This window comes from Caretta caretta, chromosome 4 (genome assembly GCF_965140235.1).
Source record: "Caretta caretta isolate rCarCar2 chromosome 4, rCarCar1.hap1, whole genome shotgun sequence".
In the NCBI taxonomy this organism is placed as follows: Eukaryota; Metazoa; Chordata; order Testudines; family Cheloniidae; genus Caretta; species Caretta caretta.
In genome coordinates, this window is record NC_134209.1 from 116865766 (window position 1) to 116890000 (window position 24235).

A 24235-nucleotide genomic window follows, 5' to 3' on the forward strand; every position below is an offset into this window, starting at 1 on the left:
ACTGTCAGCCAATCCAAACAGTTGAAGTGGAAAGATATAGTTAGCTGAGCACAGGAAAACCTGTAGGTCATTTTAAGTACACCACACCTCTTTATCTACAGGATGTGGACATATGCCATATCCCTCCACAGGAAGGTTGGATTTGCTGAAGCAGTTTGCCAGGGAGCATCCACCTTCAACGCCAGTGACCAAAACTGAGCGTTTTCTCTTGGCAAGCAACTTCTAAAGTCTGGTTGCATTAGCCTGGAGGGCAACCAAGTTTCCAAGAGCCACTCATCTGTCTGATCAGATATTTAAATTATGAGCTTTAACAGGATGGCATTGTTCAACGTCTTCTTTAGAAGGATACGGGGTAAAGCCTCCAGAGTAGCCAGGTTAGAGGAAGGGGTAGTCAATTATATTCTGGATAGGTTTGAGATGGCAAGTTGCCTAAACTTATCAAAATGATAAACAACCAGTAACTGAAATAACTATGCTTAAAAGCTCCAACACAGAAGAGACGCTGCTTTTTCGGACATATTAACTTCAGCTGGTAATTTCGATATTCTTTATTTTTTCATAGGGCATAGTAAAGGTTTCTGCTGAAAACACCACCACTGCCTTGCAAATGCATATAAACAAAGAGAAACCCCATATAGTGGGATCTTCGTGCAAAAATAGGAAAGCTATGTATTGCTTCAAGTTTAAACAAATGGTTAAAGGTTTTGTTAACGTCTCCTTACCAGCAATCTGTTTAGGCAGTCAATGAATTCATTGTTTGCTACAGTACAGTGTGTGTGTGTGTGTACTGGCAAGGTTTGAACTCTTAATCACAGAAGTCCAGTCACAGCGGCAGCTACTGAGGCCACTAACACAACCCCATAGCAGAACTGAAGAGATCTAGTCATCACAGGATAAACTGCTTGTGTTCACTAGAGCAAAAATATTTCTTTGGAATTCACCTCAAAGAAAGCTGTTGCTCAGCATTAAACATTTTCAGACAAACTGAATAAAAAAGGCACTGTTACTCAGTACATTTTGTTCATCTAAATGTAAAAAATTGTGATGGTTTTGAACAACTAGCCACTGTTTTACTAAGAAAGCTTCTTTGTTACCCAATGGTAATTTAATGCCTTATGATAAAAGCTCGTTTAATGTAAAAGCTGCCAAATCTGAAGCATGTCTTGATTCTCACTTTAAAATCTTTAAATTACACTAGTTCATAATAGTATATGTACATTATAAAATTAATAGACCATTTACTTCAACCAGACATGTCTGAACAGCTAACTCCTCAAAACTATACAAAAATAAACAGTATGAAATCCTACAAAGGGAGATAAAGACATTGTTAAAAGCTAACAACAAAAATAATTTATACACTTATAAGCATAAGCAATGTAGCCTGTAGCATGTTGAACAAACAGGTCCTCAGGAATATAACTGAAAGAGATCATCAGCTAAAATCAGAACAATTACAAGCACAAGAATGTCTCCAATTTATTATCTTTACCATAGTACAAATTTTCATAAACCAAACATCTTTTGTCTGTCAAAGTCTGTAAACAAGTGCCCGGATTCTCCCCCTCCCCATTGTAAGCATGTGAATCTTTTAAGTCCTTCAATCAAGTTTCACTCCATCGCTTGCATAAGGAATCAAGAGCCTCTTCTCTTGTTAAATTATCTATATATTTTATCATACAACCTGCAATGCAGTAAAATCACAGTGAAAGCCCTGGGAAAAACATGATCTTTACAGCAGGACTTGAACCGTTCTAATAATAAATGCATCTAATGAAGCATCCCATAATAAAAGTGTGGGGTTTCCATTTCCAGAAATCAAGTCAATTAGAAATCCTAGGTTCTACTTAAAAACCCCAAAAGATCTAAAAGTGTAAAGACCCATCTCCTCAGTCATTTATAAATCCTAGTTTCATTTGCAGAGATACTTTTCCAGTCTGGAAAACAGTAGTGCAATTTAATTAGTTTTACTTCTTTTAAGTGACTTAAGTCCAGTAGGTAAATGTCACAACTCTGTGGAAAGATAAGAAGATGATCTGGTAAACAAGAAATTTTGGCAAGCCCATGCAGGCTTACAAGTCCATTAAAGCTTGTCAGTCCAAAGTGGCATTTTTAAAAAGTTATAGATAACTAAAAACAAAGCAGAAATAAATAGGCAGAAATAACTAAACTGTCTGAACTTTTGATTTCTCATTAACAGCTGGCATGATCTTTAACTTTAGGGTCATTTAAATAGTAGACAGTTGACCTATAGGGCATTCCACTATGACGTCCAGTCTGGAAGACCCAAATGGAACTATGTTCCTGAAGTTTAGAAAGTCTAACATTGCCACTGTTATGGGTTACTTCTCTGTGCTTCACTTAGATTTTTTCTTAAAGAGGCTTTTAATTTTTGATGGCTTTTTGTTTTTCTCGCCATTCTGGCATAGGTCCTGTGGGATGCTACTGATCCTAGGGACAGTGGAGACTTCATGAATGGGTTTACTTTCACTGCTGGCTGAGGAAGAGGAGGTGTGGTGAGGCTTGGGGACTGGGATCCCACTAGAAAGCTGGTTCATGCTGCAGGACTTCTCCAGGATGCCATTGTACACTTTGTTCGCAGGACTAAATATCATGCTCTTAGTTTCTGTTAGGCCTGGGCAGTCAGGAGAACCCCTGGAAATATCTGCAGTTAGTGACGAGGAGTCTCCTGTGGAGGATTCCTCTAGCGACAGTTCCTCCCGGGATTCCTTTTGTGGAGACAGAGGTTGGTACATCTCAAGACTTGAAGGAGGAGACTGTTTCCTTCCAAAGGATGAGTTTAAGGAGTCACACTCTGAACCAGCATCCTGTACTTCCCTAAGTAAAAGCAAAGAGAGAGGAAAGAAACTGTTAGACAGAAATTGCCTTAATGCAATTAAGAGGAGAAAGAAACCAGTTTAAAATCTAAGCCATTAGACTACAACCACCCACTACACTCATTTCACTAGAAGTGGCAGGTAAATGCTGAACAGCTTAATTTACAGTAAAAAAAAACAGATCAGTTCATATCTCAGATCCACAAATGGCAGTTTTATGTATGTAACCTTGTAATCTAATACAGATGTGATAGTAATTTTAGGTATGTGTCACACTGCTACCAATTGGGAAAAACCCAGATGAAGACTACCAGAGACCATAATAAAATATTACTTATTTGATTGCCAATAGGTAAAAAAAGCTGAATGATTTTAATCTCACCCAAAATAAACATCAAACTCTGTTCAGTCAGTTGCACCGCACTGTAGAAGAGCAACAACACTTGTCCAAATAAAGCATTAGAATATTCTATTAAAAAAAAAAAAAAAAGATGGTTCTGGAAGAACCATACTGAGAAGTTCCCTAAGACCTACAGAACAAAGCAGCCTGAAGCAACTAAATTAAAAGGGTGTTTGCATACTGGCATAAGCTTGAAAAAAACATTTATACAATATGAAATTTAGTTGGCCAGTGTTTTTGTTGATAACGAAGCCAGTGCTTTTGATAACCCTAACCCTTCTGATCGATACTATAAGTGAAAGAATAACTGTGTATTTACAAGATGACAAGATGCTGTGCTAGGAGTGATTGTGAAGTCACAAATTTTGAATGATTTCATGACAGAAACAAACAGGCAGAGAAGATTGGCTGTGAAGGAACAATCTGTGGAAGGAAAAGGCCCGAGTAGAGACTGTCGAATCGTGGAAATCAACGAATGGCTATGCAAGTGGTGATGGAGAGAAGGCTTTGGATTCTTTGACCATGGGATGGCATTCCAAGAAGAAGGAGTCTAGGCAGAGACGGGCTCCACCTAAGGAAGAGAGGGAAGAGCATCTTCGCAAGCAGCCTGGCAAACCTAGTGAGGAGGGCTTTAAACTAGGTTCACTGGGGGAAGGAGACCAAAGCCCTGAGGTAAGTGGGGAAGTGGGATACCGGGAGGAAGCACGAGTAGGAGAGCGTGAGAGGGGAGGGCTCCTGCCTCATACTAAGAAAGCAGAACAAACAGCAAGTTATCTCAAGTGCCTATACACAAATGCAAGAAGCCTGGGAAACAAGCAGGGAGAACTGGAAGTCCTGGCACAGTCAAGGAATTATGATGTGATTGGAACAACAGAGACTTGGTGGGATAACTCACAAGACTGGAGTACTGTCATGGATGGATATAAACTGTTCAGAAAGGACAGGCAGGGCAGAAAAGGTGGGGTCGTTGCATTGTATGTAAGAGAGCAGTATGACTGCTCAGAGCTCAGGTATGAAACTGCAGAAAAACCTGAGAGTCTCTGGATTAAGATTAGAAGTGTGAGCAACAAGGGTGATGTCGTGGTGGGAGTCTGCTATAGACCACCGGACCAGGGGGACGAGGCTTTCTTCCAGCAACTCACGGAAGTTACTAGATCGCAGGCCCTGGTTCTCATGGGAGACTTCAATCACCCTGATATCTGCTGAGAGAGCAATACAGCGGTGCACTGACAATCCAAGAAGTTTTTGGAGAAGTGTAGGGGACAATTTCCTGGTGAAAATGCTGGAGGAACCAACTAGGGGCAGAGCTCTTCTTGACCTGCTGTTCACAAACTGGGAAGAATCAGTAGGGGAAGCAAAAGTGGATGGGAACCTGGGAGGCAGTAACCATGAGATGGTCGAGTTCAGGATCCTGACACAAGGAAGAAAGGAGAGCAGCAGAATATGGACCTTGGACTTCAGAAAAGCAGACTTTGACTCCCTCAGGGAACTGATGGGCAGGATCCCCTGGGAGAATAACATGAGGGGAAAGGAGTCCAGGAGAGCTGCCCGTATTTTAAAGGATCCTTATTGAGGTTACAGGAACAAACCATCCCAATGTGTAGAAAGAATAGTAAATATGGCAGGCGATCAGCTTGGCTTAACAGTGAAATCCTTGCTGATCTTAAACACAAAAAAGAAGCTTACAAGAAGTGGAAGATTGGACAAATGACCAGGGAGCAGTATAAAAATATTGTTCAGGCATGCCGGAGTGAAATCAGGAAGACCAAATCACACTTGGAGTTGCAGCTAGCAAGAGATGTTAAGAGTAACAAGAAGGGTTTCTTCAGGTATGTTAGCAACAAGAAGAAAGTCAAGGAAAGTGTGGGCCCCTTACTGAGTGAGGGAGGCAATCGACTGACAGAGGATGTGGAAAAAGCTAATGTAATCAATGCTTTTTTTGTCTCTGTCTTCACGAACAAGGTCAGCTCCCAGACTATTACACTGGGCAGCACAGTAGGGGGAGGAGGTGACCAGCCCTCTGTGGAGAAAGAAGTGGTTCGGGACTATTTAGAAAAGCTGGACAAGCACAAGTCCATGGGGCCAGATGCGCTGCTTCCGAGGGTGCTAAAGGAGTTGGCGGATGTGATTGCAGAGCCATTATCTTTGAAAACTCATAGCGATCGGGAGAGGTTCCAAACAACTGGAAAAAGGCTAATATAGTGCCCATCTTTTAAAAATGGAAGGAGAAGGATCCGGGGAACTACAGGCTAGTCAGCCTCACCTCAGTCCCTGGAAAAATCATAGAGCAGGTCCTCAAGAAATCAATTCTGAAGCACTTAAGAGGAGAGGAAAGTGATCAGGAACAGTCAGCATGGATTCACCAAGGGCAAGTCATGCCTGACTAATCTAATTGCCTTCTATGACGAGATAACTGGCTCTGTGGATGAGGGGAAAGCAGTGGACATATTATTCCTTGACTTTAGCAAAGCTTTTGATACGGTCTCCCACAGTGTTCTTACCAGCAAGTTAAAGTAGTAATGGGCTGGATGAATGGACTATAAAGTGGATAGAAAGCTGACTAGATCATCGGGCTCAACGGGTAGTGATCAGTGACTCCATGTCTAATTGGCAGCCAGTATCAAGCGGAGTGCCCCAAGGGTCAGTCCTGGGGCCGGTTTTGTTCAATATCTTCATTAATGATCTGGAGGATAATGTGGACTGCACCCTCAGCAAGTTTGCAGATGAAACTAAACTGGGAAGAGTGGAAGATACGCTGGAGGGTAGGGATAGGATACAGAGGGACCTAGACAAATTAGAGGGTTGGGCCAAAAGAAATCTGATGAAGTTCAGGAAGGACAAGTGCAGAGTCCTGCACTTAGGATGGAAGAATCCCATGCACTGCTACAGACTAGGGATCGAATGGCTAGGCAGCAGTCCTGCAGAAAAGGACCTAGGGGTTACAGTAGATGAGAAGCTGGATATGAGTCAACAGTGTGCCCTTGTTGCCAAAAAGGCCAATGGCATTTTGGGCTGTATAAGAAGGGGCATTGCCAGCAAATCAAGGGACGAGATCGTTCCCCTCTATTTGACATTGGTGAGGCCTCAACTGGAGTACTGTTTCCAGTTTTGGGCCCCGTACTACAAGAAAGATTGGAAAAATTGGAAAGCGTCCAGTGGAGGGCAACAAAAAAGATTAGGGGAGTGCAACACATGATTTATGAGGAGAGGCTGAGGGAACTGGGATTGTTTAGTCTGCAGAAGAGAAGAATGAGGGGGAATTTGATAGCTGCTTTCAACTACCTGAAAGGGGGTTCCAAAGAGGATGGCTCTAGACTGTTCTCAGTGGTAGCAGATGACAGAACAAGGAGTAATGGTCTCAAGTTACAATGGGGGAGGTTTAGTTTGGATATTAGGAAAAACTTTTTCACTAAGAGGGTGGTGAAGCAGTGGAATGCATTCCCTAGGGAGGCGGTGGAATCTCTTTCCTCAGAGGTTTTTAAGGATAGGTTTGACAATGCCCTGTCTGGGATGATTTAGTTGGGGATTGGTCCTGCTTTGAGCAGGGGGTTGGACTAGATGACCTCCTTGTCCTTCCTGAACTTCATCAGATTTCTTTTGGCCCAACCCTCTAATTTGTCTAGGTCCCTCTGTATCCTATCCCTACCCTCCAGCGTATCTTCCACTCCTCCCAGTTTAGTTTCATCTGCAAACTTGCTGAGGGTGCAGTCCACACTATCCTCCAGATCATTAATGAAGATATTGAACAAAACCGGCCCCAGGACTGACCCTTGGGGCACTCCGCTTGATACTGGCTGCCAATTAGACATGGAGTCACTGATCACTACCCGTTGAGGACCCTTCCAACCCTGATATTCATTGATTCTATGAAAACCTCTGTTAACCAGTAACAGAGTAAATAAAGTTACAAAAGTCACAGAAGAAGCAGATTCAAGCCTAACATGTTTGAATGTTTTCCCCAGGGCAGACATCCTCACCTTTCAATATACAATCTAACGAGTTCATAGGTTACGTAACAAAAGGAACTTAACTTTCCCCTTGGAGAAAGTGTAGCAACAGTAGTGAGCACTGAAGTCTGCTTTTGGTCCAGGTTAAAGCTATAAGCATAATTATAGCAAAGAAACTGGATTAGTTGTATATACCCAGGATAGTGGCAGAATTGAATTAAACCTTGTGCACTGGCTAATTAGACTCAGACTTTAAGGCCAGAAGAAACCATCTTGATCATTTTGTCTGACCTTCTGCACATTGCAGGCCAGAGAACCACACCCACCCGTAAGAGACCCCTAACCGCTGGCGGAGTTACTGAACCATGATTTAAAGACAGTCTGCAGAAGAGAAGGATGAGGGGGGATTTGATAACAGCCTTCAACTACCTGAAGGGGGGTTCCAAAAAGGATGGAGCTAGACTGTTCTCAGTGGTGGCAGATGACAGAACAAGCAGCAATGGTCTCAAGTTGCAATGGGGGAGGTCTAGATTGGACATTAGGAAAAACTATTTCACTAGGAGGGTGGTGAAGCACTGGAATGGGTTACCTCGGGAGGTGGTGGAATCTCCATCCTTAGAGGTTTTTAAAGCCTGGCTTGACAAAGCCCTGGCTGGGATGATTTAGTTGGGGTTGGATTAGATGACCTCCTCAGGTCTCTTCCAACCCTAATATTCTATGATTCTGCCTTCAAGTTACAGAGACTCCACCATTTACAGTAGTTTAAACCTGCACGTGACACATGCCACATGCTACAGAGGATGGTGAAAACTGCCAGGGTCTCTGCCAATCTGACCTGGGGGAAAATTCCTTCCCTACCCCAAATATGGCCATCAGTTAGACCTTGAGCTATGGGCAAGACCAGCAGCCAGGCACCTGAGAGAGAATTCTCTGCAGTAACTCAGAGTCCTCCTCATCTAGCATCCCATCACTGGCCACTGGGGATATTTGCTACTAGCAGTCGCAGATCGGCTGCACACCATTGTAGGCAGTCTCATCATACCATCCCCCTCATAAACTTACCAAGCTCAGTCTTGAAACTAGTTAGGTTTTTTACCCCCCACTGCTCTCCTTAGAAGGCTGTTCCAGAACTTCACTCAGTAGCACGAACAGCCCAATTGTTGTTCCATGTGGGCCCAATAATTTAATTTATATTATTCAAGTGGCTACTTCATCGTTTGACATAGTTCAACCTCTAATACTTCATAATTATTTAGAGCAACCTAACCAGAGTTCTAATAATGTTTTGGTATTTGTCATACCATTGTTTCTCAGCAGTGAAGTAAATTGCCTCTTCCTCCTCCTCAGTTCGATAAAGAGCAGGGCAGCTTGACACTGACAGGATGTCAGGGTCAGGGGAATGCAAGGTATGCGGTGTATGTTGAGTATGCGAAGACTGTGGAGATGATGACACAACATTGCGCCTTGAGCGACACAAACTACTACTTCTTGCTAATGAGCTGGGAGGCTTTACAGTGGACCCTGGGGGAAGAAAAAACAAACTGTGTTAATTTAAAATTAACATAATCTACTCTGAAAACCCTATAAGCAGATTCTCTCCCTGAGGGCAGGTACACCAGGTTAATGATTCTGGGAGCCAGTCTGCACCAAGCCCAGTGATTCTTAAGAGTTGTGATGAGGCTGCTCTCAGATGACTCTTAGGACATGTCTACACTAAGAAAATTAAGTCAACATACAGCCACCGCAGTAATGAAAGCGGTGTTTCACATCCACGCTGCCCTTCTTCCGTCAGTGGTGCCCATCCTTTCCAGGAGTGCTGCCACTGACTTACTTGTGTGGGGCACTGTGAGCTCTGGGGCCACAGAGCACCGGCTATGAGGTTGACAACCAACGGAGGATGTAAGCAATGCATTGTCTACACCAGGGGCGGGCAAACTTTTTGGCCTGAGGGCCGCATCGGGTTTCTGAAATTATATGGAAGGCCGGTTAGGGGAGGCTGAGCCTCTCTAAACAGCCAGGCATGGCCTGGCCCCCGCCCCCTGTCTGATCTCGCCCTGCTTCTCACCCCCTGACAGCCCCGCCCCGGGACTCCTGCCCCATCCAACCCACCCTGTTCCCTGATGGCCCCCGGGAACCCCTGCCCCATCCACCAACCCTGCTCTCTGTTCTCTGACCGCCCGCCCCGTCCAACCCCGCCTCCTTCCTGACTGCCCCCCCGAGGACCTCTGCCCCATCCAACCACCCCTTCTCCCTAACCGCCCCCAGACACACCGTCCCTCCTTCCTGACTGCCACCCCCCCACCCGCAGGACCTCTGCCCCATCCACCCCGCCGCTCCCTGTCCACTGGCCCCGAAACCCCCGCCCCGACTGCCCCCCGCCGCCCCATCCAAACCCTCCTCTCCTTCCTGACTGCCCCCCCAGGACCCCGGCTCCCATTCAACTTCCCTGTTCCCCGTCCTCTGACTGCCCCGATCCCTATCCACACCCCCGGCCCCTGACCACCCCCCAAACTCCCCTGCCCTCTACCCAATCTCCCCCCCACCCCCTGCTCCCTGCCCCCTTACTGCGCTACCTGGAGCACCGGTGGCTGGCGGCGTGGCTGCACCAGGACAGGAAGCCGCGCCGCGCAGAGCAGAGCACTGGGTCAGGCCGGGCTCTGCAGCTGCACTGCCCCAGGAGCTCACAGCCCCGCCGCCCAGAGCATTGCGCTGGCGGTGCAATAAACTGAGGCTGCAGGGGAGGGGGAACAGCAGGGGAGGGTGCAGGGGCGAGCCTCCTGGGCCAGGAGCTCAGGGGCAGGGCAGGGCAGGGCAGGACGGTCCTGCGGGCCGGATGTGGCCTGCAGACCGTAGCTTGCCCACCTGTGGTCTACATGAACACTGCATCACCCTAACTACATCAACTTAAGCGCTACGTTGCTAATGGAGGTAGCTAAGTTGACGTAGTGGGCGACTTATATTGGTGGAAGCTACGTTTTAGTACAGACGCTCTGTAGTGTAGACCAGGCATGGTTCTTAATGGATGATAGGTGTAACAAAGCTCTGCTTTGTCACATCCTCTGGACCAGGAGATGACAGCTAGCGCAAGACCCATGCCAACAGAGCATTCCTCTGATCATTTGCATCCAGATTCTGACCTCTATGCCTCCTGGGCAGTCCAAAGAGGCCAAATCTCCTTTGAGAATCTGGCCCTATATGTTTATAGATTAGAAATGATGGTGCTGAATTAGTATGAAGTACATAATTATTCTCATCCATTCTACTTTCGTGGTCATTCAAATCTTGCAAAAGTTAGAAGCTTTCTGAACGAGCCTCAGGTTTTTAAAGATGACTGTACCTAACCAAAAAGAAGGATGGAAGTAAACACCACTAATTACAATCATGAATGCTATAGTTATTAAATGTGATTTATTTTTCTAGAATTGCATTAGTTCACTCTCTCAACAGGAGTGCCAGACAAAATGAAAGCAAGCAAAACACAGTGTTTGTCCAACTTCATTTGTAATGGGACCTTTTTTCCTATTTGGTAACCATTAATTTTTCAAGATCTGCTACACCAGTCCAGACAATTCCTCCCGGCCAACAGATGGTGAGAGCGAAAGAAAAGAAAAGCCTCACAGGAGGCTGCAGACATTGCAGTTTCTGGAAATCTTCCAGTCTGGTTTCAGTTTGGAAAGCATGCAGATTAGCAATGCTCTCATGTGGAAGTGGGCCCATGGAACTACTTCAAGACACACTGTTGTGGACAAGTTTCCACCAAGTTCTCCATACCAAGACTACTGTAGTTTGCATTGTCTGTCTTGGACAAGAAAGGCCATGCCCAGCTAGGTGTCGAGTTTGCTTATTCAACTAAAAAGGTCAGAAAATCCAAAAATTTTGCAGACAAGTCTGGACTGGACTGACCCCATCTGCACTTTTCTTCCTGGGATGCTGTGTTAACCTTGGATAAACTATATTCTCCCTTCCTGCGTATTAACTAGGCAGAGGTCTAAATATAAATATATAAGCCAACAAGTCAGGCAAGGACAAGGCACATGTTGCATTGACCTCTACTTGCTGGAATCTCACATTCAGTTTAGTTACCATCCTACTGTCAGTGGTGAAGTTCACTGGGGAAATCACAACTTATGATGTAACTAGCAGCACCTGACCTAAACATATCAGATATCTCTGCTCCTTGGTGGGAGATGATGAGAGCATGCAAGCCAGACCAGGGAAGCAAGTTTGGGTCCAGAGGCAAAAGTGCCCTTGTTCACAACTGACCTGTCTGCAGCACCATGAACAATGTGAGCACCAGACAGAGCCTACTTTTCATTTCTATCCTCCAACTGCTGTGCATCTAACTCCCTTAGTAGCCTTTTAAAAATACAGTGCTGGTATTTTCAAAGGAAATTAGAATCAACAAGATATTGCAGAGGTAATTGCCACAATTATATCCATTCTTCAGTTTGATTTTTTGTGTGCGCGCTGAAACAGTCAAGTGTAAACTCATCTCAATTCATCCTCACTGTCTAGTTAATCCCAGCTACAATAAGATGGTCTCTCTTACTGATGTAATGACTTAAGTCAGACATTAGGGGGGTTCAATCAATGTATACAATCAGTGTATACAATCAATTGGCTCCCAGCACAAACACTCTGTTTGAAAGTTTCCTCAGACAACACTGCTTTTTTGTTCCAGTCATTAAAGGATGCTTGGAAAGCTATTTAGCACATATCCTTCCACAGAAAGTATTATCTCTTTTCCTACCTGATCTGATTTGACAGAAACTCCTGCCCTTCCATAATGGTAGAGCAATGGGCCAAGAGCAAAGTTACAGGATAAATTTAGGATTATGGATCTTACAGGAAAAAAACTGTTACCTATTTATGGTGACCAGACTGAGGTTATTCTTTTTTTCAGAATGAAGAGTAGGAGGAAACAGTTTTTACTGCTTCATGTTACCTTTATTTCAACTCCCAACCCATTTACTGTATTTCTATCTAATTAATAGATGACTCATGCAGGGGGCTTGTTTTCTTTGAAGATGTCCATCACTATTATCTTATGTTTTGTTCTGCTCCTGTCTCTATTTCCTCCACTCCTCCTTCTGAGGTTTCTTTTCCCCTGAATTTCTGTGCTTTAGGTTGCCCTCCTGCTCAATTTTCCCTTTACTGGTAACTCTTCTCTCCACTCAAAGTCTCTCCCCGACTCCTGCTTCCCTTCCTCAATATCTCCCTTTGGAGTATATACTACATACCATGAAACTGTGCAACTATTGGAGGGGTGTCTTCATCTAAATCATCAACTCCCCCTGCAATTGGGTAAGGTGGAATGGAGACTCGGGGCATCACCACCCAACTGTGATCAGAGTAGAGAGAGGACGTCAGGCTTGGTAATCCTGAGTTGTGTGCTATCTGAAAGCCACAGATCTTCTCAATCTGCTGCCATCGATAGAGACGCTCTCGCAAACATGTCGTCAATTCAGAGAGTGCTTTCCTGGAAAAATAAAAATAATATTGAAGTTTAGTTACTATGTCATTGGACTAAAACTTCAATGCTGGACATAGTATAGAACAGTAACAGTATAATCACTGCAGCATTTCAGAAAGCCATCACCTATTCTTAGGCATGTGCAAAAACTCACAACATCTTCTGACAGTAGATTTTTACTTAAAGTACAATAAAATTAAAATGCTGAATTCCTTCATATCATTTTCTTAGTGAACTTCATTGTTTCTGGAATAAAAGAAAGCAAGGAACAATATACATCTAATTAATGCTCTTACTTTGCTTCAAGGATTTTGTGGTCCACCTCATCTAGGGAGGAGCTGTGTGCAACATGTAATGTCCCAAATACAGTGCTTCTCTTCTTTTTAATTTTTTCTGCCTAAAATGCAGGATAAACATGAAGCCAAAGGCTGTATAAATAATGCAGATGACAAAAAATAATCTGAGAGGATATAGAGGCAGTAAGTTTCTGAATGAAACAGGACTTTTATATTCTGACTGCAGAAAATATAAGTAATCAACATTCCATCCTATCAGGATACTCTATATCCAACAAAATGGACAGGTCTGTGGGTCTTTAGCACATTAACATACTGAAGCAACTCAAAGGTAAATAATTACCTCATCTTTAGCAATTGCTAGTTGCATTTCTGCATTTTGTCTTTTAATATTGTAGTATTGAACTTCAACCTCATGTGTTAACTGGAGCCATTTCTGCAATGCATCAGGAACAGACCAGTTACTTCTCAGTTCAAACTCCTTCTCAGCTTTCTTTAAAGCCATGCGAACCTAGCAGTCAAAAGAGATGCAAAAGTCACTGAGATAATTTTCCTAAGACTGAACGTAAAAACGAGTCCGCCACAAATACGGCTTTAATTACCTCTAAAACTAATTTTTCATGCAACCACATTCTGAGACCATGTAGCTCTGGCATGTGGTTTTTTGGTCTCAACAGTAAGTTGAGAGAGGTTTCTGAAAAGTCATGCTGGGGATTTACATATACTGTACCAGCCTTAAACTTTCTGTTCCTATTCCTTTGGTCCTATTTGGTAACCAAGCTGAAACTAACACTTACTGATATGCCACAACTAATTTCTAATATTATACATCAGATTTACACTAAAGAAAATATAAGCAACCGTCTGGTAAAGCCACCTGCTGTTTCTGTTCTGGTAGCAAGAAGGAAACCAAGGTGGGATTATTTCTCTCCTTCAGGGGCGTAAAATATGAAGAATTGTTCTTTTAAGTATGTTTCAGCAGCATTTCATTATATAGTGTATCTACAGGGGTCCATACGCTTCACAAGTCTTAACAGTGGTCTATGTATATGCTTTTTCTATGGCTGTAAACAAATGAAATATTCAGAGGCTTATAGGATGCTTCCAGGACAATAAACCTAGCATCACAGTAATGCCACTTGGGGGGGGGGGGGGGGTGGAGGGACATCTCTCCAGTAAACTAAACCCCAATAAAACCAGGAAATTAAGTTAAGAAAACAAAATATTCCATAGTTCATAAATACCTGTACTAGTTCCTCCTCTGCATACTTGAGTCTACTCAGTTCACATTCGGCTCCCTCCCTCAACTCCCTTAGTCGATAAGCTTCTCGTTTTGCATCATTAATTTCATCCATCATTTTGCGCTCCAGGTTTTGTTTTTCTACAGCAACATTTCTATTTTCTTCCTGTGCCTTCTCAAGCCTTCAGAACATAATTAAGCAAAAAAGTGAGAAGCTACTCAAAGAACAGTGGTTAAAGATGCAGTGTTCTGGTAAAGAATGAAGACTATACAGATTGTATGCAACACTTCAGAATGAATTTGCAGCATTGACATCCAAATTCAATCATAAATCAGCCTTAGTCAAACACCCCAGATCTAATTTACCAGTTTTAATGATAATCTCCTTCATATATACTTTAAGGGTATGAAAGTAGACAAAAATACCAGGCTTATAATAAGAGTTACTGCCTTAACTGTGGAGAAGGCACTCTTTCTCCCATACTACTAGAAAAACAATAAGCAATTTACAGTGAAGCCTTGTCTGGATCTCATGTGCTCAAAAAGCTGTAAGGAAGATGCTACAACAAGTTTTCTTCCACAACAAAACAGAGTGAGAAACAGTTTATCCCAAATTCAGCCATAATCTCCAGTAATAAGGCTTGTTTCCTACATCAATAGGTAACAGACTAACTCACCACTGTCCCTTTTATCTTCATCTGACCCACTTCTGTCTGCATTTCTCTTTCTTTTCCATTGCTCAGCTCTCACAATACAGTTTAAAATGTCAAGGAGATATTTCAACATGTCACGCACCGATATGTTCATTAAAACTGCAGTTAAATGTGTGCAATGAATTGAGGAAGGTGCACAAAACTCAATGTCTGTTCTAGTCAAATTGTTATCTTTTATTTTCTTGCTTTAATTGCTAAACATCATTCCCTCAAAATATAAAGCTTACACAAATCACTTAACATTTAAACCTTTTCAGTTCACATACCTCTCCTGCACATCAAGAAGGCTTTGCTCTGCTGTCTGGAGGCTTTCTAGATCTTTCATCATTTTTGTGATGTGCTCTCTTGAGGTCTTGTTCTGAGTATGTGCAAACCAGCAGCCTCCAACACCAATCACTATAGAAATTGCTAGTACAAAATCCTTCATCCAGTTGTGAGATGGGCCTGTACAAATAGTTATAACAATCAGGTACTCTGCAGATTTAAAAGGTGAGCTATTGAAATCACTTCTTTTCGGCACATAAAAATGGAGCTCAGAGAGAGATTCCAGACCATTCAACCAGCAAGATCTCTCCCACGTCCCCAATGAAATTATTTTGGGGGCATTCTAACACAAAACCAACAGCTCTATTACTAATACTATATTCTATCTACAGGAGATTAACTTAAATGCATACTGTATACTGAAAAGATAACTAATCTTCTACATGACAATTACACATTGACTTTTCATTAAGCATTTCTATTTCATGGGCTACAGTATAACTTAATCCATTATCAAATTATGTGGCTAGTGAGTGTTGGGTCTGATCCTACAGTCCCTCCTCTACATGCAAAAAACCCTGTCCTTGATTTCCACGGGAGTCCCTCAAGGGAATGGGTGAATGATGGGGCTCAGACTAACAAAAGTGAATTTTACAAAGACAATAAGAATCTAAAGTTTGGTTACTCAACTAAAGAGATATGGTTGTCATTTTCTTTTATATTAAAAAATAGTATTTAAAGTATCCAAAAAAGCATTTAATAAATGAACTGATGCTGTATGCTGGATCCTCAGGAATAAGGAAGCTATCTAATCTGAATTTTAAAATACTTCATGGAACGGTTTACAGACTCGGAAGCAACATTTGGGAAACAAGGATTCAACAGTATAAAACAGATTATACCTTTCACTGTATACTCCTCGCAAATATTTCAATAGGGAAATGTTTAAAAGCATTCCTGGGAACAGTATGTACCTACTTTAAGGCCAAAGATGACAATTAACTTCCTGCCTCAGTTACCCTGTAAATAGGAACAAAAGTTCTGACATCCCACACCACACTTGAGAGTGTACATTTAATTGGGCACCCACATTCTCCTGAGTGCAGAACTGGGTGCTCCTGCTACACCAGCATAAGTTAGTAAAACAGCAGCATGGGACACCCAATCATCTGTTCTTTCAGTCATGCATAGGAGGAAAGACAAGCATCTAGTTTTCACATGCAGCCTCCCGTCTTAGTTAATGCACCCAAGATTTTTAAGTGAAGGTCAGCAGCTTGCCAATTTGATGGCAAGCAATTAAATTTCACTTCCCCAAACTGAGTTTTGCTGCTTGTGAACACTAAGAATTTTCCTTATCTGGCTGGGTCCTGGGCTTGTCAAGTCAGATGTATGTGTGTGTAAAATATTTTAGATTAGATTTTACAATACATTTTAAATAATTTTGGATGGCACTTCTAATTTGCATAGTTGTGGTACTGTGAAGGAAGGACAGATATAATTGCACACCTGGAAACTTCACAATGTCTCAACAGGTACCCAAGATTCGCACATGAATCAATATGAATGATCTTCTCTAACACAGAGGTTCTCAAACTGTAGTCCGCAAGCTCCATTCAGGTGGTCTGTGGATAGTTCCCTCTAAGGTGCACGCCTGGGTGGCCGCACATAAAGAGAATGAAGGGCCACCTACCTACCACGTGCAGGCGTGGCTCCACTAATTAAGTGCCTGGAGAAGAAGCACATGTAAGGTGAGGTGGTGTCCTAGGGGGGACTAGGGGCCAGTGGGGTGAGAAGAGGGGGTTGGGGGGAATTTGGTACATGCAGGGTTGCAGCAGCCAGAGAAATAGGCGACTTTCACCAGCTCCAGGGCTGCAGCTGCCAGGGAGAGATGGCCCTCCTTTCCAGCCTCAGCTCTGTGGCTACTGTGGCAGGGTGAGACCCCCCTCCTTCCCAGCCCCAGCTCAGGGGCTGCTGCAGTGGGGGAGAGAGGGCACATCCATTGCATTAGAAAGGTAAGACTATTGATATTAAAATATGAGTTGTGTGCTTTTATTTGTAGAACAAAAAAAAGTTTATTATTAAGGTTTTTTTTTTTTTTTTTTTTATATAGGGCTTTACAACAGTTAGCTAACGGCACAAACATTTGGAAAGATCATTAAGTGGTCCGCCGAGACCCTCAGCAATTTTCAAGTGGTCTGCGGGAAAAAAAAACATTTGCAAACACAAACTGGTTCTAGATAGCACCTGGCAGATGAGCTTCCCTAGAGAACCCTATCCTACAGAATAGCAGTATCATCCTCAAACAGCATAGATGAAATGATAGGCCTCACTAGGCAATTCACTGAAGCTTGTACACGTTTCACAGCAAGAAATAATGTGGTACGTTTAAAAAGATCATTTGTTAACCAGATGGAACCAAAACAAGATTCACAAAGCAAAACAACACTAGTGAGGAGATATTTCTGTACAAGTAAAGGAGTTTTGCAATAAATTTTGTTGCACTGGAATTTAATGTTCCATCTAATTTCACTTTTAATAATACGACTGCAGGAGTCACTGCAGTTCTGACATGTGGAGCAATGTGCATATATCATCAAGTATTTCAGAAAGTGAGCAATCTCAGCATCAATAGCTTGCTGCGATCCTTGAATCAATAGACAACACTAAAATAAGTGATTACAGAAGCCCAAGACAGAGTCATGCTTCTGGTTCCAAGTAATTTTCTCAAACTGAGGCCTATGAAATGCCCTGTAAAGAAAATAATCTTGGATACTATCATGAAGGCCAAAATGAAACTGATTTTTCTACAATTCTTTTTCCTATACAAAAGGTATTTGAAAATGGATAAGAAGTCAATAACGCTTCTTTTTAAATGAGACACTTTACCAGAAATCTGTTGTACGAACTCCTTTCTTAACAATTTTTCTAAGATCCACCAGAAGTTTTGTGAAGCAAAGGTTATAAGCTACATTTTAACAAAAATGTAATGTTTCTATTAACTCAAATTAACTTTTTAAAAAAACTTCCCAGACTTGTGGCTTTGTACTGTATCCATTATCCTATCTGACAATTTAATAGAGCCTACACTTTTGGAACATCTAAGAGTTTGATCTTGTCTAGGAAAAGTGGTTGATTTTTAGTCAAACTTAGCTAATGCGTATTAGCTAAGTCCAACTTAAATTAAGTTTTTTCCAAGGGTAAATTCTGGGTAACAGTTTTAACTTGACTTTAACCATACTGGTTAAATTAAGCAAAATATTACCCAGCCTCCCAATCAGGAAAAAAGTTTGGGTCGGGCTTAACTAGCACATTAAACAAAACCCAACAAACAAAATCAAAGAAGATTCAGAGCACTATCATTAGGTCAGCACAAAAAATATTTCAAGAATTTACTAGACCATTGGGTGACACACTAAAATTAGTTCTCTATGCTACCAGACAAAGAAGGGCAGTTGGATAGCCTATTCTGATGTCTTAATTCTACATTTTTCTGGGTCCCAAAACTGTGAGCCAAATAATGAACCAATGTACTGACGAAGTGGAGTGAGGTGTCCCACCTACAGTATATAATCTCAATCTAAAAAGCAAAAAATTGGAGTTTTAATTCTTACAGCTGCAAGTTAGAAAAACATGATAATACTAACGCGCGAGAGGTCCAAATAAAACAACATCCAATGCCTTCAGCTGAAGTTTCTGTCTGTGGCTCCGTTCAATGATTTTCAGATGAGCGATCATAAAAGCAGGTTCATTTACTGCTATCCTGTTCATAATAAATCAAATGTTATTCTCACACAAATTTTCATGTAAGCTATACACAGAACTATACTGTAGAGGAATTACTGTAGTGCGTTAATCTATTTGCAATTTATATGGATAACATTTACATAGTTAACACAGAGATAGCAAGAGACATAATTCATATCTCTAATATTTTATGACTTATGTTATCAAAAGCATTACACTATGTAGTAATGGTTTTCCTATTTTTTTTCCACTCTGCAACCACCACTCATTAAATCCATTTGGTAGAAGTTAAATGTGATGGCTTATGTGCAGCCTGATGGCATCAAATCCACTAACATACTTAATACTTGTAAAAATCCAACAGTTAATATTCAAGGGCAAAGTCTGCAAAGTCTTTGCAGGTCCACACTGGCAATGTGTTTCCACTAAACTGAATACATCTGTAGCTTTTCAACAGAAATTAGCTACCACAAAGCTAAGTGATTGCTATGGAAACACTTTGGTAGCAAATTATTTTTAAAAGGAAGAAAGTAATGAAACTGAGGTAGAGACAAATGACTTTCAGGAATATTCTGGCAGAAGAAAATTGAAATTCTGGTTCTCTGGCCTTTCAGAATTGCAGGCTTACATCAGTTCTCTTACACCTGAGCACAGCCTGTCAGTATTAAATTTAGATAATTACCCTGCACAGACAAGCTAGAGAGAACGCTGCCCAACAGAAAAATATAAACAGGTTTTTTAAAACTAATCCAGAAGAAAAGATTCACCTGGGAAGTGTTGTTCCTTTGACATTACTGTCTTTAAAATTCTTCTCATACTGGGGCAGTTCAACAAATTCTACCAGCCACTGAAGAGTCTCCTCTTGAGTCCAGTTGTGAACTGCAAGACAAAAGATGGACTATCAGACATCTAATTTTCAGGAATAAAAGAATAATCAGTACCACAGCTAAAAATAAAACAAAGATGGAGATTTGCAGGTTACACAGCCAGCATAAGCAAGTTCATCTGGATGGAACCACAGATAAATAAGTATTCACATTTACTAGCAAAAGTTATTTCTGGCAGTTTGCCTTTTTCATTATATGCTCTTTAGAGACAAAGCTTAAACAAGCTGTACGTAAACAAGCGTTTAACCAACAGAAACATCTATCAAAAATTCGGTAGCATAAATTTACAATTTCCTTTTTAAAAATCAGAGCAGCCTCTTGTGACCTATTTTAAGTGCTCTCTCAGCCCCAATTCTACTGTCCTTCATACCCTTACAGAACGGAACATATGCCAGCAGATGAAGTAACACGTAAAGTAATGCGTCAAGATCTTAGCCCGTAGTCCAGGGAGACACCTTTTTTGCTGGCATCTTCATACAAATTCATGCCACTCAAACACAGAAATTGTGTGTGGGTCAGGGTTGGGGGCGGTTGGAGTATAAAGAGAAAATATGAGGGGCAGAAATGATGTATGATGGGTGGGTGGGTTTTAACTATTTCTTTATTTAGAAATTAACAGGTTTACAAATCCTATCCACGTAAGTATCAGAAACAATACAATAATCATAACAATGAGCTTTTGTTTTGAGAAACACTATACAGTAATATACTTATCAGACTTCTCTATTGAACAGGGTGATACTATGTTACAGAATGAGCATCTTTACACTACCTGTGACGCCAGGTATTAAATTGAGTAAACGTTTATTATGATGTTATTAAATTGAGTGAAATCTCTGATTACGCATATTTAACAATCCATATGTCTCCCCAATGGTAATATTCACAAACACTGAACAGGTTTATTTGTGTGCGTTGTTTGCAGGTGAATTTACATTGTCTGAGTGCTGACCAAATGGGGTACAATTAAAAAATACAACAACAAAAAATATCCCCAAAAAACACACGTTTCAAATGTTCCTGTGACATCTTGTGTTATATCAAATTATTTTTCTTACTAAGGAGGTTACCGCAGTGAATGTAGACAACAGAAACTTTAAAAAACAATTTTCCCCTTATATTTATTCGCAGTGGCTGCTATTCCTATTGAAACTGCCAGCCAGCAGTGTACATGACCCTCTGGTAATTGCAGAGGTCTCAGCACAGAAAGGAAACACTGCCTGGAGCTTCTAGTTTAGATAAAACTGCTGCCTCAGCCCAGGGCACAGCTTCAGGCACTGTATAACACTGCTAGCCAGTTTTGTAACTTGTGAGGCAATGGTTTCACACTATAAATGGTTTCAGAGTAGCAGCCGTGTTAGTCTGTATTCGCAAAAAGAAAAGGAGTACTTGTGGCACCTAAGAGACTAACCAATTGATTTGAGCATAAGCTTTCGTGAGCTACAGCATCCGATGAAATTCTTTTGATCTATAGCTCATGAAAGCTTATGCTCAAATCAACTGGTTAGTCTCTAAGGTGCCACAAGTACACTATAAATGCTTATCTCCTCCACTGTGCTTGCAAAGTTTATCAAGACCCTCTGTGCTATGGAGCAAATCACCAAGTAGTGGCCTCCCTTTGTACATACATAACTTTGCATGCACAAAGACCTGCAGGCTTTTCAAGCACTACCACCTGGGCATAGAAGTGCTAGACCATTACCTGTATGTATTTCTCCATGCAACTGTTTCCAGGTAAGTGAAGGCTGGATTAAGACCCCTTTGAAAAAATCTGACACTAACGGTGCATTCTCAATAGTGAATTTTGACAAAGGCCCTTTACAAAAAATTGCAGGAATGACTGCAAATGCTTTCCACTTTTAAACTGCAGACACAGTTGTGTGCAAACACAACAGAATGTTTTATAGTTCATCAGTATCCGTTTCAGACTGTTTAGCACGGTAGGATTAACATATAAACTGAAGTTTCGACTGGGATTCCTACAGATTTATTATTTACATTAAAATCCAGTTTAAGTGTTACCAGATAGTTTCCTGGGTGTTTTTAAACTGTTTCAGTTCTACTCTACACTGTTTCCAATGTCACTAATTAGCTTTAAAAATAAATAGTATTCAAGCACTAATAGTCCCCCCCACCCTAAACTGGGTACAATGTCATTTTTGTAATGATTGCTTCTTCCCATGACTCCAGATGACAAACGATTTAATCTTCTAGGCACTGATCTGCCAGCATACAGCATCCTGTAATAATTAATCTTCACCAGTTTTGTCCTTTTCCTCCTAAAACTATAAATTGTGATAAGGCAAAACTTACTTACATACTCTGAGACCCTTTATAATGAAATGACAAGTCTCCTTATTGCAAGGAATTAGAATGCAGAGCTTGTTAAAATCCATGACAATATACTTCATAATGGATAACTGCAAGAATCTCAATTTATGGAAATATAACATCTCTAGTAAACTCTATTCTATGCACCAGACTCAAACACAGGAAGAGCTGCAGAAAAAAAGTTCTTTGACCTTATGATTAAAAGTAAGACTACCTTCTAGATAAATCACCACTCGATAAGGACAATGAACTTTAAGAGATCTAGGAGCTGTTTCCTATGGGAATGCTTGATGGAACATGAAGACATTTTAAAAATATTGTGTTATCTACAAATCTCATCTAAACGGCCTGAACTCTGATCCAAAGAAATAGCATTTTAATGTATTTTTGAAGAATGCAACGATTTGTGACTAACAGAGGTGTAGGACTGGAAGGGACCTCAGTAGGTCATCTCTTCAAGTCCCCTGCACACAACGCAGGACTAAGTAATAACTAGACCATTCCTGACAGGTGTTTGTCCAACCTGTTCTTAAAAGCCTCCAGTGACAGACATTCCATGTCCTCCTGAGGCAATTTGTTCCAGTGCTTAACTACCCTGATAATTAGGAAGTTTTTTTTAATTTCCAAGCTAACCCTCTATTGCTGCAATTTAAGCCCATTGCTTCTTGCCCTAACCGCAGAGATTAAAACAATTTTTCACCCTCTTCCTTGTAACAACCTTTTATGTACTTGCAAAAAGTATCATCAGAGCTGTCCCTTGGGTACCACGAATCAGAGCGACTGCTCTAAGTCCCGTGCTTCGGGGGACCCTGCAAGCCAGTGTGATTGGCTGGTGTGGTCGGTCCTGGAAGTGATGGGTCGGTCTCGGAAGTGACTGATTTGTCACTTGCACCCTGGGTCCCACACCCCTCCTAGGGATGGCCGTGCTTATTATGTCCCCTTCCATCTTTTCACCAGACTAAACAAACCCAACTTTTTCAGTCTTCCCTCATAGGTCATGTTTTCTAGACCTTTAATCATTTGTGTTGCTCTCCTCTGGACTTTCTCCACTTTGTCCACATCTTTCATGAAGTGTGGTGCCCAGAACCGGACACAATACTCCAGTCGAGCCCTTATCAGAAGATACAGGTCAAGAAAATTTTGATTAGATGTAAGATAACTGGATCCAGATAAATACAGATCAAATTTGAAGGGCCCCAAGTACACATTCCAAAACATCTTTGAACTTCTGGAGTTCTATCATTTATACATATTCCAGTATGCCTTTTCCATTCATAGCCTGGACCAACCAAATTGTAACATACCTAAAAGGCTCAACAGTAATTTCATACAATGGGTCTCTCACGCTCTCAAATCTGCTCTCCTTTTCAGCCTTAATGAACGGCCAAAAATCATTACTATGTAACAAATGAGATATACATAACAGTTACTGACAAGATAACTAATGATATTAACGCCCAACATGGGATGATGTTCCTTTTGTAGGAAATCAAGCAGGGAACTCTCACTGTACAGCAGGTACACTTACAGTGAGGGTTCTACTCGATTAGTAAATCTGTGACCCATTTCCTAGCAATAGCACAAGTACCACCAATAGCATAGCCACTTGTGTAAACCAAGAGCAGACACTTTTTACCACTGTGTCATCTAAGCAGTGCTTACACTATTGGTAGTACCGGAGCAGCTGCATCTTTGCCAGAAAACAGGAAAGAAATTTCCGAGTGCAGATCTATCCTGATACTTACATCACCTCTGCTATATCACGGGTGTGGTTATTTTCTTGCCCTTGCTGGCCTTGCGATCTTGAAGATTTCAAAAAAAAAAAAAAATCTTTAAAAGCTTTAAACAAGTTTAAAAAAGCAAGCACTTTCTGAAATACTTCGAGACTGCGAGCCAAACTCAACCAGTTTAAGACTTTATCAAATTATAAGTGGGCAGATTGCTCTGACCATTAATAGCAGCGCTCCGTACTCTGCACTGGCTGCTAAAATACTTCAGGGTATAAAAGTGCTTGACCCTGAAAAGTGCCTTTGTAACATGGCATTGTGTGGTTTAATGTTCATTGTGTCTAACTGACTTACTGATCAAATTTGCAGATGAAGA

General features: G+C 41.6%; 1 protein-coding gene across 4 annotated transcripts in view; it reads right to left on the reverse strand.

Moving 5' to 3' along the window:
• Nucleotides 1-533: 533 nt before the first annotated feature.
• STIM2 (stromal interaction molecule 2) overlaps nucleotides 534-24235 on the reverse strand; it is a 145455-nt gene continuing 121753 nt past the window's right edge. For all 4 annotated transcript variants that reach the window (XM_048848667.2, XM_048848670.2, XM_048848669.2 and 1 more), the window contains exons 4-12: nucleotides 19682-19793; nucleotides 18815-18930; nucleotides 15173-15350; nucleotides 14198-14375; nucleotides 13297-13464; nucleotides 12954-13054; nucleotides 12425-12663; nucleotides 8486-8705; nucleotides 534-2838 (exon numbers count right to left, since the gene is read on the reverse strand). In XM_048848667.2, coding sequence (XP_048704624.2) covers nucleotides 2358-2838; nucleotides 8486-8705; nucleotides 12425-12663; nucleotides 12954-13054; nucleotides 13297-13464; nucleotides 14198-14375; nucleotides 15173-15350; nucleotides 18815-18930; nucleotides 19682-19793 — 1793 coding nt within the window. In that variant the 3' untranslated portion in view covers nucleotides 534-2357. The remainder of the gene's footprint in view (nucleotides 2839-8485; nucleotides 8706-12424; nucleotides 12664-12953; nucleotides 13055-13296; nucleotides 13465-14197; nucleotides 14376-15172; nucleotides 15351-18814; nucleotides 18931-19681; nucleotides 19794-24235) is intronic.